This window comes from Oncorhynchus mykiss, chromosome 15, assembly GCF_013265735.2.
Source record: "Oncorhynchus mykiss isolate Arlee chromosome 15, USDA_OmykA_1.1, whole genome shotgun sequence".
NCBI lineage: Eukaryota > Metazoa > Chordata > Actinopteri > Salmoniformes > Salmonidae > Oncorhynchus > Oncorhynchus mykiss.
In genome coordinates, this window is record NC_048579.1 from 1,413,966 (window position 1) to 1,432,135 (window position 18,170).

Below are 18,170 nucleotides of genomic sequence, written 5' to 3' on the forward strand. Positions count from 1 at the left end.
TGTTGACCATGTACCGATGGATGTGTTGACCATGTACCGATGAATGTGTTGACCATGTACCGATGAATGTGTTGACCATATACTGATGAATGTGTTGACCATATACTGATGAATGTGTTGACCATATATCGCTGAATGTGTTGACCATATACTGATGAATGTGTTGACCATATATCGCTGAATGTGTTGACCATATACTGATGAATGTGTTTACCATATATCGCTGAATGTGTTGACCATATACTGATGAATGTGTTGACCATATACCGCTGAATGTGTTGACCATATATCGCTGAATGTGTTGACCATATATCGCTGAATGTGTTGACCATATACTGATGAATGTGTCTACCACATACCGATGAATGTGTTGACCATATATCGCTGAATGTGTTGACCATATACTGATGAATGTGTTGACTATATATCGCTGAATGTGTTGACCATATACTGATGAATGTGTTGACCATATATCGCTGAATGTGTTGACCATATATCGCTGAATGTGTTGACCATATACTGCTGAATGTGTTGACCATGTACTGCTGAATGTGTTGACCATGTACTGTTTGTGTTGACCATGTACTGCTGAATGTGTTGACCATATACTGCTGAATGTGTTGACCATGTACTGCTGAATGTGTTGACCATGTACTGTTTGTGTTGACCATGTACTGCTGAATGTATCATGTGGTAATATAGACATGTCTGAATGATCAGTCTTCACGCCAAGATACTCACAAGACTATTTTGTAGTTGGTGTTTTGTCATGTCTGATACGTCAAGAAGAACTGCAAAACCAATCGAGGTAGTAGCTGTATTTGGTGTTTTCACTCTCTACAAAAGCAGCCATATCATTATCATGGTTCATAAGTAACATGTTCTAAGGTGTCTTGATGTTTCCTATCAGGGAGGAAGGAAGTGAAGGATAACAGCTGGCCCACTGCCAGCTCTGTATTTCAGGGCTGTTTATCAGAATAGGGAAGCGAAACCTTTCTACTGAAATACTGTTTAAACACCCCATGCTCAGACTAAATGCAACAGGGAACACAGAGGATTTTCCCACTGCTGCCACCAATGTAGCGACTGAGGGGATTATCCCACTGCTGCCACCAATGAAGCGACTGAGGGGATTATCCCACTGCTGCCACCAATGTAGCGACTGAGGGGATTATCCCACTGCTGCCACCAGTGTAGCGACTGAGGGGATTATCCCACTGCTGCCACCAGTGTAGCGACTGAGGGGATTATCCCACTGCTGCCACCAATGTAGCGACTGAGGCGATTATCCCACTGCTGCCACCAGTGTAGCGACTGAGGGGATTATCCCATTGCTGCCACCAGTGTAGCGACTGAGGGGATTATCCCACTGCTGCCACCAATGTAGCAACTGAGGGGATTATCCCACTGCTGCCACCAATGTAGTGACTGAGAGGATTATCCCACTGCTGCCACCAATGTAGTGACTGAGAGGATTATCCCACTGCTGCCACCAGTGTAGCGACTGAGGGGATTTTATTTATTTATTAATTTCACCTTTATTTAACCAGGTAGGCTAGTTGAGAACAAGTTCTCATTTACAACTGCGACCTGGCCAAGATAAAGTGTAGCAATTCGACACAAACAACAACACAGAGTTACACATGGAATAAACAAAACATACAGTCAATAATACAGTAGAACAAAAGAAAACAAAAAGTCAATATACAGTGGGTGCAAATGAGGTAAGATAAGGAAATAAATAGGCCATGGTGGTGAAGTAATTACAATATAGCAATTAAACACTGGAATGGTATATCGGCAGAAGATGAATGTGCAGGTAGAGATACTGGGGTGCAAAGGAGCAAAATAAATACCAGTATGGGGATGAGGTAGGTGGATAGATGGGCTGTTTACAGATGGGCTATGTACAGGTGCAGGGTTCTGTGAGCTGCTCTGACAGCTGATGCTTAAAGTTAGTGAGGGAGATATGAGTCTCCAGCTTCAGTGATTTTTGCAGTTCGTTCCAGTCATGGGCAGCAGAGAACTGGAAGGAAAGACGACGAAAGGAGGAATTGGCTTTGGGGGTGACCAGTGAGATATACCTGCTGGAGCGTGTGCTACGAGTGGGTGCTGCTATGGTGACCACTGAGCTGAGATAAGGCAGAGCTTTACCTAGCAAAGACTTGTAGATAACCTGTAGCCAGTGGGCTTGGCGACGAGTATGAAGCGAGCGCCAACCAACGAGAGCGTACAGGTCGCAATGGTGGGTAGTGTATGGGGCTTTGGTGACAAAACGGATGGCACTGTGCTAGACTGCATCCAGTTTGTTGAGTAGAGTATTGGAGGATATTTTATAGATGATTATCCCACTGCTGCCACCAATGTAGCGACTGAGGGGATTATCCCACTGCTGCCACCAATGTAGCGACTGAGGGGATTTTCCCACTGCTGCCACCAATGTAGCAACTGAGGGGATTATCCCACTGCTGCCACCAATGTAGCGACTGAGGGAATTATCCCACTGCTGCCACCAATGTAGCGACTGAGGGAAGGGGGAATAGCTGTAACAGGGCCTGTGGTGCGAGCACATTACCTGTGCTGAAATGTCATTTATATATATCACCAGCCCCCATTAATTATATTGTATAATTTGTATATAACTATATCATACACAACAATATTTCCATAATTCAGGGAAAAACATATTTTTTTCTAATCTGGGTAAATAAACCATGTCTCTTCCGTGTGTGACGCAAGCAGGTCTTGATAAAGCGTTTCCTCATTCTCTGTCAATGGGAAGTTCGTTTTGCGTGGCCCGGTACCCCAGGAACAGATTTAGTTCATTTTAGAACATTCCATTGGTCCATAAGGGAAATCTCCACTCATCCGGGGCACCGGGCCAGCCAGTCCCTCCCCTAGTCCATCCCCCTGGTCAGGCCTCTACAGAAGCCTCAGTCATTTCTAGTACATGCAATCAATAACTTGCACAACCACCGAAGCCCTCAGAAACGGAACAATTCTTCTAGTTTGGACACATCTGTTTCTTTCGGATTAAATGACAAATCAAATGTCTTAATTTGACTCGTATAAGGAGCGGTTTCGGTTTGTATAAATTTACGCCTTCAGAAGAACCAGAAACGACAACTTCCTTGAATATGTCAGCTAGTTTAGACCTGTGGAATATTCCACTGAGAGCGCTGAATATCAACGTGAGAAAAAGATTGGGACTGTTTTTAAACCCGAGAAACACTGTGGCATCAGACTGGATGTCTGTCGCAGAAAACATGGGTTTCTCTTATTTAGAGATCAAGAATTACGAGGATTGCCAGGACCCAACACGGAAGATTCTAGAGGACTGGCAAGCACGTTGTCCCGGAGCCAAAGTTGGAAAGTTAGTTTCAATTCTGGATAACGTGGACAGAAAGGACGTTGTGGAGGATCTCCGAGTTCTCATTGGTAAACCAACTGCTTTTTATTTCTAAATAATATGACATGTAATCATCTATAAAGGATGACTGAAACCTGTATGTGTGTGTGTGTGTTCTGAAATGTGTTACAGCCATGTTATGCATTAATTACAAAATAACCTTTAGTTGAACTGTCATGAATTATGATGACGTAATATTGAAATAATTGCTGAGTAACTTGACGTGTGTGTGTGTGTGTGTGTGTGTGTGTGTGTGTGTGTGTGTGTGTGTGTGTGTGTGTGTGTGTGTGTGTGTGTGTGCGTGCGTGTGTGTGTATTTCTGGGTATGTCTGGGTGTGTCTCTGTGTGTGTACAGAGGAGGACTGTAAGAGGTACATAGAGAGACAGAATGAGCCCCCAGTCCAGGTTCCTGAGGTGGACAGCTGTGTTCCCAGAACCCCGGAGAGACAAGGCATCACCCTGGAGGATGACCCAGAAGGTAATAATATAAATACGTCTGTAGGACATTACTATCCAATCATAAACACTAGTGTTACACACTATTGGTCTGTAGTACATTACTATCCAATCATAAACACTAGTGTTACACACTATTGGTACATTACTATCCAATCATAAACACTAGTGTTACACACTATTGGTCTGTAGTACATTACTATCCAATCATAAACACTAGTGTTACACACTATTGGTACATTACTATCCAATCATAAACACTAGTGTTACACACTATTGGTCTGTAGGACATTACTATCCAATCATAAACACTAGTGTTACACACTATTGGTCTGTAGGACATTACTATCCAATCATAAACACTAGTGGTCTGTAGTACATTACTATCCAATCATAAACACTAGTGGTCTGTAGGACATTACTATCCAATCATAAACACTAGTGTTACACACTAGTGGTCTGTAGTACATTACTATCCAATCATAAACACTAGTGGTCTGTAGTACATTACTATCCAATCATAAACACTAGTGGTCTGTAGGACATTACTATCCAATCATAAACACTAGTGTTACACACTAGTGGTCTGTAGGACATTACTATCCAATCATAAACACTAGTGTTACACACTATTGGTCTGTAGTACATTACTATCCAATCATAAACACTAGTGTTACACACTATTGGTCTGTAGTACATTACTATCCAATCATAAACACTAGTGGTCTGTAGGACATTACTATCCAATCATAAACACTAGTGTTACACACTATTGGTCTGTAGGACATTACTATCCAATCATAAACACTAGTGTTACACACTATTGGTCTGTAGTACATTACTATCCAATCATAAACACTAGTGTTACACACTATTGGTCTGTAGGACATTACTATCCAATCATAAACACTAGTGTTACACACTATTGGTCTGTAGGACATTACTATCCAATCATAAACACTAGTGTTACACACTATTGGTCTGTAGTACATTACTATCCAATCATAAACACTAGTGTTACACACTATTGGTCTGTAGGACATTACTATCCAATCATAAACACTAGTGTTACACACTATTGGTCTGTAGGACATTACTATCCAATCATAAACACTAGTGTTACACACTATTGGTCTGTAGTTGAGATTACTTTATTTGTCAAATAAGGTCCAATCAAAATTCGACTTCCACTTTATGCCAACCCCGTCTGAATGACAGGTATACTGTACAGAGGTTGGAGACACACTGGGCACCCGTGGAGCGGTAGTTGTGTGGAGATTTAGTGCCTTGCTCAATGGCACGATGGCAGGCAATGGCATTTAGCATTTGATACCATCAATCCTATGGTTGCTAGCTCACTGCCCGACAGATTCTTCCTGTCAGACCCAGGATTTGAACTGGCAATCCTCTGGTTGCTGGCCTTCCTCTTTTACCTCTAGGCTACCTGCCGCTCCACACAACTAAATGATAAAAACACTAGTATCACATTCACTGGTCAGTAGCATGGTGACTATATCAACTCTGCTTATCACAACATTACGAAGTAGATAGACTATAGTCATATGGAATATTCTTCCCTGAACATGCAAACAGCCTTCTGTATACAATGGTGGCAGCTTGTCTCTGGCCATCATGCACCAATGTTAATATTTATGACAGTTTTTTACCTATTGAGTCACCTCTCTCCTCTGTCTCCTGATGTTGAGTCCTCTCTCTCCTCTGTCTCCTGATGTTGAGTCCTCTCTCTCCTCTGTCTCCTGATGTTGTTCTCTCCTCTGTCTCCTGATGTTCTCTCCACTGTCTCCTGATGTTCTCTCCTCTGTCTCCTGATGTTCTCTCCACTGTCTCCTGATGTTCTCTCCTCTGTCTCCTGATGTTGAGTCCTCTCTCCTCTGTATCCTGATGTTGAGTCCTCTCCTCCTCTGTCTCCTGATGTTGAGTCATCTCTCCTCTGTCTCCTCATGTTGAGTCCTCTCCTCCTCTGTCTCCTGATGTTCTCTCCACTCTCTCCTGATGTTGAGTCCTCTCTCTCCTCTGTCTCCTGATGTTGAGTCCTCTCTCTCTCCTGATGTTGAGTCATCTCTCCTCTGTCTCCTGATGTTGAGTCCTCTCCTCCTCTGTCTCCTGATGTTGAGTCCTCTCTCTTCTGTCTCCTGATGTTGAGTCCTCTCCTCCTCTGTCTCCTGATGTTGAGTCATCTCCTCCTCTGTCTCCTGATGTTGAGTCCTCTCCTCCTCTGTCTCCTGATGTTGAGTCCTCTCCTCCTCTGTCTCCTGATGTTGAGTCCTCTCTCCTCTGTCTCCTGATGTTGAGTCATCTCTCCACTCTCTCCTGATGTTGAGTCCTCTCTCCCCTCTGTCTCCTGATGTTGAGTCCTCTCTCTCCTCTGTCTCCTGATGTTGAGTCCTCTCTCTTTTTTGTCTCCTGATGTTGAGTCCCCTCTCCCCTCTGTCTCCTGATGTTGAGTCCTCTCCTCCTCTGTCTCCTGATGTTGAGTCGTCTCTCCTCTGTCTCCTGATGTTGAGTCCTCTCCTCCTCTGTCTCCTGATGTTGAGTCCTCTCTCCTCTGTCTCCTGATGTTGAGTCATCTCTCCACTCTCTCCTGATGTTGAGTCCTCTCTCCCCTCTGTCTCCTGATGTTGAGTCCTCTCTCTCCTGTCTCCTGATGTTGAGTCCTCTCTCTCCTTTGTCTCCTGATGTTGAGTCCCCTCTCCCCTCTGTCTCCTGATGTTGAGTCCCCTCTCCCCTCTGTCTCCTGATGTTGAGTCCTCTCTCCTGTCTCCTGATGTTGAGTCCTCTCTCTCCTCTGTCTCCTGGTGTTGAGTCCTCTCTCTCCTCTGTCTCCTGATGTTGAGTCCTCTCTCCTCTGTCTCCTGATGTTCTCTCCTCTCTCTCCTCTCTCTTCTCTCTCCTCTCTCTCTTCTCTCTCCTCTCTCTCTCCTCTCCTCTCTCTCCTCTGTCTCCTGGTGTTGAGTCCTCTCTCTCCACTCTCTACTGATGTTGAGTCCTCTCTCTCCTCTGTCTTCTGATGTTGAGTCCGCTCTCCCCTCTGTCTCCCGAGGTTGAGTCCTCTCTCCTCTGTCTCCTGATGTTGAGTCCTCTCCCCTCTGTCTCCTGATGTTGAGTCCTCTCTCCTCTGTCTCCTGATGTTGAGTCCTCTCTCCTCTGTCTCCTGATGTTCTCTCCTCTCTCTCCTCTCTCTTCTCTCTCTTCTCTCTCCTCTCTCTCTCTCTCCTCTCTCTCTCCTCTCCTCTCTCTCCTCTGTCTCCTGGTGTTGAGTCCTCTCTCTCCACTCTCTACTGATGTTGAGTCCTCTCTCTCCTCTGTCTCCTGATGTTGAGTCCTCTCTCTCCTCTGTCTCCTGATGTTGAGTCCTCTATCTCCTCTGTCTCCTGGTGTTGAGTCCTCTCTCTCCACTCTCTCCTGGTGTTGAGTCCTCTGTCTCCTGATGTTGAGTCCTCTCTCTCCTCTGTCTCCTGATGTTGAGTCCTTTCTCTCCTCTGTCTCCTGATGTTGAGTCCTCTCTCTCCTCTGTCTCCTGATGTTGAGTCCTCTCTCTCCACTCTCTCCTGGTGTTGAGTCCTCTCTCTCCTCTGTCTCCTGATGTTGAGTCCTCTCTCTCCTGTCTCCTGATGTTGAGTCCTCTCTCTCCTCTGTCTCCTGATGTTGAGTCCTCTGTCTCCTGATGTTGAGTCCTCTCTCTCCTCTGTCTCCTGATGTTGAGTCCTCTATCTCCTCTGTCTCCTGGTGTTGAGTCCTCTCTCTCCACTCTCTCCTGGTGTTGAGTCCTCTGTCTCCTGATGTTGAGTCCTCTCTCTCCTCTGTCTCCTGATGTTGAGTCCTCTCTCTCCTCTGTCTCCTGATGTTGAGTCCTCTCTCTCCTCTGTCTCCTGGTGTTGAGTCCTCTCTCTCCACTCTCTCCTGGTGTTGAGTCCTCTCTCTCCTCTGTCTCCTGATGTTGAGTCCTCTCTCTCCTGTCTCCTGATGTTGAGTCCTCTCTCTCCTCTGTCTCCTGATGTTGAGTCCTCTCTCTCCTCTGTCTCCTGATGTTGAGTCCTCTCTCTCCTCTGTCTCCTGATGTTGAGTCCTCTCTCTCCTCTGTCTCCTGATGTTGAGACCTCTCTCCTCTGTCTCCTGAGGTTGAGTCCTCTCTCCTCTGTCTCCTGATGTTGAGTCCTCTCTCTCCTCTGTCTCCTGATGTTGAGACCTCTCTCCTCTGTCTCCTGAGGTTGAGTCCTCTCTCCTCTGTCTCCTGAGGTTGAGTCCTCTCTCCTCTGTCTCCTGATGTTGAGTCCTCTCTCCTCTGTCTCCTGATGTTGAGTCCTCTCCCCTCTGTCTCCTGAGGTTGAGTCCTCTCTCCTCTGTCTCCTAATGTTCTCTCCTCTCTCCCTCTCCTCTCTCTCCTCTCTCTCTCCTCTCCTCTCTCCTCTCCTCTCTCTCCTCTCTCTCTTCTCTCTCCTCTCCCTCCTCTCTCTTTTCTCTCCTCTCCTCTCTCTCCTCTCTTCTCTCTCCTCTCTCTCCTCTCTTCTCTCTCCTCTCTCCAGGGGGTATACCAGAGCTGTTTGATGCCTTCATCTGCTACTGTCAGAGTGACTTTGACTTTGTCCATGAGATGATCCAGCAGTTGGAGCAGACGGACCACAAGTTGAAGCTGTGTGTGTTTGACCGGGATGTCCTGCCTGGATCATGTGTCTGGACCATCACCAGCGAACTCATCGAGAAGAGGCAGGTTCAGGCCTCCTTTAGGCAACGCCACAGTGGCGTCTTGGAGATCCACGGCCACTTATTGGCTGTGTTCTGTTTCTGTTTAATGGCTGATCCTCGTGTTTTCAGAATTTTATTAGCTCAAGAGACGGGTTTTGCTATGCAAGAGCATGTTACAGCTAAGAGAGTGGTGGTTATGGCTGGATAATACTGTACATTGTTGATCTGTAGGTGGTTATAGCTGGATAATACTGTATGTTGTTGATCTGTATGTGGTTATGGCTGGATAATACTGTATGTTGTTGATCTGTATGTGGTTATAGCTGGATAATACTGTATGTTGTTGATCTGTAGGTGGTTATAGCTGGATAATACTGTATGTTGTTGATCTGTAGGTGGTTATGGCTGGATAATACTGTATGTTGTTGATCTGTAGGTGGTTATAGCTGGATAATACTGTATGTTGTTGATCTGTAGGTGGTTATAGCTGGATAATACTGTATGTTGTTGATCTGTATGTGGTTATGGCTGGATAATACTGTATGTTGTTGATCTGTAGGTGGTTATGGCTGGATAATACTGTATGTTGTTGATCTGTAGGTGGTTATAGCTGGATAATACTGTATGTTGTTGATCTGTAGGTGGTTATAGCTGGATAATACTGTATGTTGTTGATCTGTAGGTGGTTATAGCTGGATAATACTGTATGTTGTTGATCTGTAGGTGGTTATGGCTGGATAATACTGTATGTTGTTGATCTGTAGGTGGTTATAGCTGGATAATACTGTATGTTGTTGATCTGTAGGTGGTTATGGCTGGATAATACTGTATGTTGTTGATCTGTAGGTGGTTATGGCTGGATAATACTGTATGTTGTTGATCTGTAGGTGGTTATGGCTGGATAATACTGTATGTTGTTGATCTGTAGGTGGTTATGGCTGGATAATACTGTATGTTGTTGATCTGTAGGTGGTTATAGCTGGATAATACTGTATGTTGTTGATCTGTAGGTGGTTATAGCTGGATAATACTGTATGTTGTTGATCTGTAGGTGGTTATAGCTGGATAATACTGTATGTTGTTGATCTGTAGGTGGTTATGGCTGGATAATACTGTATGTTGTTGATCTGTAGGTGGTTATGGCTGGATAATACTGTACATTGTTGATCTGTAGGTGGTTATAGCTGGATAATACTGTATGTTGTTGATCTGTAGGTGGTTATAGCTGGATAATACTGTATGTTGTTGATCTGTAGGTGGTTATAGCTGGATAATACTGTATGTTGTTGATCTGTAGGTGGTTATGGCTGGATAATACTGTATGTTGTTGATCTGTATGTGGTTATAGCTGGATAATACTGTATGTTGTTGATCTGTATGTGGTTATAGCTGGATAATACTGTATGTTGTTGATCTGTATGTGGTTATAGCTGGATAATACTGTATGTTGTTGATCTGTAGGTGGTTATAGCTGGATAATACTGTACATTGTTGATCTGTAGGTGGTTATAGCTGGATAATACTGTGTTGTTGATCTGTAGGTGGTTATAGCTGGATAATACTGTATGTTGTTGATCTGTAGGTGGTTATAGCTGGATAATACTGTATGTTGTTGATCTGTAGGTGGTTATAGCTGGATAATACTGTATGTTGTTGATCTGTAGGTGGTTATAGCTGGATAATACTGTATGTTGTTGATCTGTAGGTGGTTATGGCTGGATAATACTGTATGTTGTTGATCTGTAGGTGGTTATAGCTGGATAATACTGTATGTTGATCTGTAGGTGGTTATAGCTGGATAATACTGTATGTTGTTGATCTGTAGGTGGTTATAGCTGGATAATACTGTATGTTGTTGATCTGTAGGTGGTTATAGCTGGATAATACTGTATGTTGTTGATCTGTAGGTGTAAAAGGATGGTCGTGGTGATATCTGATGAGTACCTGGACAGTGATGCCTGTGACTTCCAGACAAAGTTTGCCCTCAGTCTCTGTCCTGGTAAGTCTATCACTCAGTAACATTTTTTTAACCTTTATTTAACTAGGCAAGTCAGTTAAGAACAAATTCTTATTTTCAATGACGGCCCAGGAACAGTGGGTTAACTGCCTTGTTCAGGGGCAGAATGACGGCCCAGGAACAGTGGGTTAACTGCCTTGTTCAGGGGCAGAATGAAGGCCCAGGAACAGTGGGTTAACTGCCCTGTTCAGGGGCAGAATGAAGGCCCAGGAACAGTGGGTTAACTGCCCTGTTCAGGGGCAGAATGAAGGCCCAGGAACAGTGGGTTAACTGCCTTGTTCAGGGGCAGAATGAAGGCCCAGGAACAGTGGGTTAACTGCCCTGTTCAGGGGCAGAATGAAGGCCCAGGAACAGTGGGTTAACTGCCTTGTTCAGGGGCAGAATGAAGGCCCAGGAACAGTGGGTTAACTGCCTTATTCAGGGGCAGAATGAAGGCCCAGGAACAGTGGGTTAACTGCCTTGTTCAGGGGCAGAATGAAGGCCCAGGAACAGTGGGTTAACTGCCTGTTCAGGGGCAGAATGACAGCCTGGGAACAGTGGGTTAACTGCCTTGTTCAGGGGCAGAATGAAGGCCCAGGAACAGTGGGTTAACTGCCCTGTTCAGGGGCAGAATGAAGGCCCAGGAACAGTGGGTTAACTGCCTTGTTCAGGGGCAGAATGAAGGCCCAGGAACAGTGGGTTAACTGCCTTGTTCAGGGGCAGAATGACGACCCAGGAACAGTGGGTTAACTGCCTTGTTCAGGGGCAGAATGACAAACCATGAACAGTGGGTTAACTGCCTTGTTCAGGGGCAGAATGAAGGCCCAGGAACAGTGGGTTAACTGCCCTGTTCAGGGGCAGAATGAAGGCCCAGGAACAGTGGGTTAACTGCCTTGTTCAGGGGCAGAATGAAGGCCCAGGAACAGTGGGTTAACTGCCCTGTTCAGGGGCAGAATGAAGGCCCAGGAACAGTGGGTTAACTGCCTTGTTCAGGGGCAGAATGAAGGCCCAGGAACAGTGGGTTAACTGCCTTGTTCAGGGGCAGAATGAAGGCCCAGGAACAGTGGGTTAACTGCCTTGTTCAGGGGCAGAATGAAGGCCCAGGAACAGTGGGTTAACTGCCTGTTCAGGGGCAGAATGACAGCCTGGGAACAGTGGGTTAACTGCCTTGTTCAGGGGCAGAATGAAGGCCCAGGAACAGTGGGTTAACTGCCTTGTTCAGGGGCAGAATGAAGGCCCAGGAACAGTGGGTTAACTGCCTTGTTCAGGGGCAGAATGAAGGCCCAGGAACAGTGGGTTAACTGCCTTGTTCAGGGGCAGAATGACGGCCCAGGAACAGTGGGTTAACTGACTGTTCAGGGGCAGAATGAAGGCCTGGGTACAGTGGGTTAACTGCCTTGTTCAGGGGCAGAATGAAGGCCCAGGAACAGTGGGTTAACTGCCTTGTTCAGGGGCAGAATGAAGGCCCAGGAACAGTGGGTTAACTGCCTTGTTCAGGGGCAGAATGAAGGCCTGGGAACAGTGGGTTAACTGCCTTGTTCAGGGGCAGAATGACGGCCCAGGAACAGTGGGTTAACTGCCTTGTTCAGGGGCAGAATGACGACCCAGGAACAGTGGGTTAACTGCCTTGTTCAGGGGCAGAATGAAGGCCCAGGAACAGTGGGTTAACTGCCTTGTTCAGGGGCAGAATGACGGCCCAGGAACAGTGGGTTAACTGCCTGTTCAGGAGCAGAATGAAGGCCCAGGAACAGTGGGTTAACTGCCTTGTTCAGGGGCAGAATGAAGGCCTGGGAACAGTGGGTTAACTGCCTTGTTCAGGGGCAGAACTTCACTTTGTCGTCTCTGTGATTTGAACTACCTTTTGGTTACTAGTCCAACACTCTGACTACTAGGCTACGCTGCCACCCCAACATGTTGTTGCTCTGTAGGTATTTTAAGATCTGGTGGTAGATCATGTCTGCGTCTGTGACCTCTTTCCATTTCCTGTTTTTCTCCATATTCACGTCATGGTAGGTTGTTGTCATATTAATGTCATGGTAGGTTGTTGTCATATTAATGTCATGGTAGGTTGTTGTGTCATATTAATGTCATGGTAGGTTGTGTCATATTAATGTCATGGTAGGTTGTTGTGTCATATTAATGTCATGGTAGGTTGTTGTAGTGTCATATTAATGTCATGGTAGGTTGTTGTAGTGTCATATTAATGTCATGGTAGGTTGTAGTGTCATATTAATGTCATGGTAGGTTGGAGTGTCATATTAATGTCATGGTAGGTTGTAGTGTCATATTAATGTCATGGTAGGTTGTAGTGTCATATTAATGTCATGGTAGGTTGTAGTGTCATATTAACTGCATCTATCTCCTCTCTGAAACCTCTCCCAGGTGCCCGGAGCAAGCGACTGATCCCTGTGAAGTATAAGTCTATGAAAAAACCTTTCCCCAGTATCCTGAGGTTCCTGACGGTGTGTGACTACACACGACCCTGTACACAGTCCTGGTTCTGGGTCCGGCTGGCCAAGGCCCTCTCCCTGCCCTGAAGGGATCGTACAGACTTACAGCAACCAATCAGCACAGGGGGCCTGCCCCTCTCCAGCGGGAACAGAAAGAGTACATGTCAGCTCGGTGGTACTGTTACTTTACTGGGGACCGTTGATCGCCACAGTTTAGTTGACATATTTTATATTGATTCATATTTTATATTGATTCATATTTTATATTGATTCATATGTTATATTGATTCATATTTTATATTGATTCATATTTTATATTGATTCATATGTTATATTGATTCATATTTTATATTGATTCATATTTTATATTGATTCATATGTTATATTGATTCATATTTTATATTGATTCATATTTTATATTGATTCGTATTTTATATTGATTCATATGTTATATTGATTCATATTTTATATTGATTCATATTTTATATTGATTCATATTTTATATTGATTCATATTTTATATTGATTCATATTTTATATTGATTCATATGTTATATTGATTCATATTTTATATTGATTCATATTTTATATTGATTCGTATTTTATATTGATTCATATGTTATATTGATTCATATTTTATATTGATTCATATTTTATATTGATTCATATTTTATATTGATTCATTTCTTAGTTAGAACAGTTTGTGAATTGTACAGTTTGTGTATTGTAGCAGTTTTCTGAACCCACAGATGGAGTTCCCGGGTGCTCTCCTCCTTTTGTCCTCATCACTGAGAGCCTGATGGCTCCTTCACTCATTACTGATATATTGATTTGGGTTTAATATGAGATTTCATTCCATCGAAAACGTTTTATATGTTTTTAATATATTTTATTCTGAGCCCCATCGCTCATATGGACCAAATATCAACCTGAATGAATAAATGCTGGGTTTTTTATATTACATTTGTTCACCTGTTAAGAATATTGTATAGATCAGATGTCTGCATGGTTGGCAACACATTTTACAATTATTTAGCTGTTTGTTTATCTGATGGGCCGGCTCTTTAGTTTCCACATCCTCCTTCCTCCTGTCATGGCGGCCATGTTGTCTCCTCAGATGAGAGATATCAGCATGTGACTTCCTCCTGTCATTGTGGCCATGTTGTCTCCTCAGATGAGAGATATCAGCATGTGACTTCCTCCTGTCATGGTGGCCATGTTGTCTCCTCAGATGAGAGATATCAGCATGTGACTTCCTCCTGTCATGGCGGCCATATTGTCTCCTCAGATGAGAGATATCAGCATGTCTTCCTCCTGTCTTGACACCCTGTTTCAGTACAGAGCGGAGAGACTGACACCTGGCACATTCACCACACTTTATAAAGCTGTATAAATCCACCAATACCAAAATCTACCGAAACTGTAAAAAAAATGTAAAGAAATGGGAGAAGGACAGGAAGTGATAAGGGACTTTGTCAGTGATGTAACTGTCCATTTCCTAATGGACTCATAGTGGGTTACTCATGCGCCCTTCTCTGGTAACTACTGGATGTATATTTTGTGTTTCTTCATTTCATCTGCACTGTTTTTCTATTAAAAAACATCTTTATTAAGCTTCCTAATGTCTACCAGCGTACTTACTTCTATATGGCATGACAGTTACTTTCAGTAGGGCCTGGTCCGGCAGTACCACAGGAGGGCCTGGTCCAGCAGTACCACAGGAGGGCCTGGTCCGGCAGTTACTTTCAGTAGTGCCTGGTCCAGCAGTACCACAGGAGGGCCTGGTCCAGCAGTACCACAGGAGGGCCTGGTCCAGCAGTACCACAGTAGGGCCTGGTCCAGCAGTACCACAGGAGGGCCTGGTCCAGCAGTACCACAGGAGGGCCTGGTCCAGCAGTACCACAGGGGGGCCTGATCCAGCAGTACCACAGGGGGGCCTGATCCAGCAGTACCACAGGGGGGCTTGATCCAGCAGTACCACAGTAGGGCCTGGTCCAGCAGTACCAGCAGTATCTCAAGACATCAATCAGGAAGTTAAAGCTTGGTCGCAAATGGTTCTTCCAAATGAACAATGACCCCAAGCATACTTCCAAAGTTGTGGCAAAATGGCTTAAGGACAACAAAGTCAAGGTATTGGAGTGTCCATCACAAAGCCCTGACCTCAATCTTATAGAAAATTTGTGGGCAGAACTGAAAAAGCATTTGCGAGCAAGGAGGCCTACAAAACTGACTCAGTTACACCAGCTCTTTCAGTAGGAATGGGCCAAAATTCACCCAACTTATTGTGGGAAGCTTGTGGAAGGCTACCCGAAACGTTTGACCCAAGTTAAACAATTTAAAGGCAATGCTACCAAATACTAATTGAGTGTATGTAAACGTCTGACCCACTGGGAATGTGATGAAAGAATTAAAAGCTGAAATAAATAATTATCTCTACTATTATTCTAACATTTCACATTGTTAAAATAAAGTGGTGATCCTAACTGACCTAAGACAGGGAATTTTTACTAAAATCAAATGTCAGAAATTGTGAAAAACTGAGTTTAAATGTGTTTGGCTAAGGTGTATGTAAACTTCAGACTTCAACTGTATATTTAGGTTGCCCAAGTTTCATACAGTTTTTCACCACATAGAGGAGAGTGATTGAATTACACCTTGAAAATATGATGTACTTCCGACTTCAACCGTATTTGAATGTGTTTAATAATGTTTTGGTTACTACATGATTCCATGTTCAATACTATTGGTCCATTATCATGTCAATCAAGGCTTGAATAGAAATGTAGTTCACACCCTGGATTTTGATGCCGACACAGTCACTACAGTCCCATTAGTTTTCATTGCAGCCTCATTTGAGTGCTGCGGTTGTGCAAATTTGTACGGAATGGGGTTAGTCAACAGTACACGTTTCTAATTTTGACAGAAAGTGGTTTCATTTCAAGCTAAAGTGTACTGTTAGCTAGCTAGCTAACGATACGTGTATGATGTTATTATTCGTATCCCAGAACCGTTTGCTTTGCTAGTTAGAGCCTAATGTTAGCTAGCTACCATTGAAGCTAGTTGGTTAGCTCCCAGCAGATTCAAGCAAGGTAACTCACCCCAATCCGTACAAATGTGCGTAACCGCGACATTCAAACGAGGCTACAAAGAAAACTAATGGGACTGTAGCGACTGTGTTGACTTCAAAATCGGGGGCGTGAACTAGGTTTCTATACAAGCGTTGATCGACATGGTAACGGCTCTATAGTATTGGAGAAAAGATGAGAAAACTGACCCTCCATTACATCGTGACGTGTCATGTCGTAACGTACAGCACGCACAAAGCAACTATTTCTGTCTTACAATCTCTCTCCACCAGGTGGAGCACTTCTCTCATCCTTTAAAAACAAGACATGGACAGTGACGGGCGTAAGGGGGGATACCTAGTCACTTTTTGCATCATCACTGCAAGCGATCATCATTCTCAAAGCCGCTGTTTACTTCTGAAGATCACTTTAGCACTGCCCTAAAAACACGATTCAAATTCGACACAAACCTTCAAATAGCTATATAATGACACGTTATATAAACTCTTTTTATAGTGTTTTATTTACATTTTAGAGGCGATAAGGTGATAAGTTGGACAGATCGAGTGAAAAAAAGCTATTTTCCCCCACATCTCCTCTCCTTCTCACTATCACACATTAGTTTCGCTTCCCCACCCTCCATTTTTTAAAAGACCCGACGGGGCTCATTGCCTTGTTGAATTATGCAGAAACGGGCAGCGTTTAGGTCATGTCATTTATTTTGTTGGAAAGGGGAGAAATTGGCTATTACAATGACATTGACATTACAGTTGATCTGGAAGTAGAAATTTGGCAGAAATTTGACAAACTGACTTGTTTGAAAGGTGGCATCCTATGACGGTGCCAAGTTGAATGTCACTGAGCTCTTCAGTAAGGCCATCCTACTGCCACTGTTTGTCTATGGAGATTGCATGGGTGTGTGCTTGGTTTTATTCAGCAATGGGTGTGGCTGAAATAACTGAATACACTCATTTGAAGGGGTGTACTATGGTGTAGATATACTACAGGAACAATAAAGATAATAGATTGTTATTCAGATCTCAAACTTCATCATTTGAGAGACATTTTTGAAGAAAAATAATATGAATTGAATTATGAAATGATGCATTATTTACATCACAAAAAAACATTTTGATATCGGTTAACATTTCTAAATAAAAAGAGAAATAAAAGTTACAACACCAGCATGTTGTTTTCATAAATCACCGCTTCATTTCCAATCCAACTCCAAAATCAATAAAGAATGATGGGGAAAAAATTGTCAATGAAATTATGGGCAGAAAGACAAATTCAACTTTCATCAAATCAGATGGCTTATTCATCACAACACCATTTGATGTTGCCAATTGTTTTAATGATTACTTCATTGGCAAAGTGGTCAAACTTCGGCAGGAAATTCCAACAACGAACAGTGAGCCATCATATTCATGCATAAAAATAAAAAAAATGAAAGAAAACCATTGCAAGTTTGTATTTTGTAAAGTTAGTGTGGGAGAGGTGGAAAAATGATTGTTAACGATCAATAACGGAAAACCTCCTGGCATTGACAACTTCGATGGAAAGCTACTGGGGATGGTAGTTAACTCTATAGCCACTCCTGTCTGTCATATTTTTTATCTAATCTGAGATGAGAGGAAAGTCTTTGTCCTCAGGCCTGGAGGGAAGCCAAAGTTATTGGTTACTGGTTCTAACAGTAGGCCTATAAGCTCTTATCAAACTATTGGAACAAATGGTCTTACAGCAAATACAATGCTATTTCTCTGTAAAGAAATTAACAGCAGACTTTCAGCTTATAGAGAAGGGGACTCAACATGTACTGCACTGACGCTAATGACTGATGATTGGTTGAAAGAAGTTGGGAGCTGTACTCTTAGATTTCAGTACAGCCATTTGACATTATTGACTAAAACCTGTTGTTGAGAAAAAGTATGTGTTATGGCTTTTCAACCTCTGCCATATTGTGGTCTCAGAGCTATCTATTTAATAGAACTCAGGTGGTTTTCTTTAATGGAAGCTTCTCTAATGTCAAACATAAAAATAGTGGTGTACCGCAGGGCAGCTTTCTAGGACCTCTACTCTTTTAAATTTTTA

At 43.5% G+C, this 18,170-nt stretch overlaps 1 protein-coding gene across 2 annotated transcripts; it reads left to right on the forward strand.

The window, feature by feature from the left end:
* Positions 1-2,889: 2,889 nt before the first annotated feature.
* On the forward strand, positions 2,890-13,950 carry myd88 (MYD88 innate immune signal transduction adaptor). Of its 2 annotated transcripts, NM_001124421.1 has the most exon segments (9): positions 2,945-3,328; positions 3,330-3,346; positions 3,348-3,357; positions 3,359-3,438; positions 3,765-3,887; positions 8,410-8,590; positions 10,477-10,568; positions 12,948-13,236; positions 13,645-13,950. In NM_001124421.1, coding segments are annotated over 8 exon segments (849 nt in total). In that variant the 5' UTR covers positions 2,945-3,137; the 3' UTR covers positions 13,103-13,236; positions 13,645-13,950.
* Positions 13,951-18,170: the final 4,220 nt, after the last annotated feature.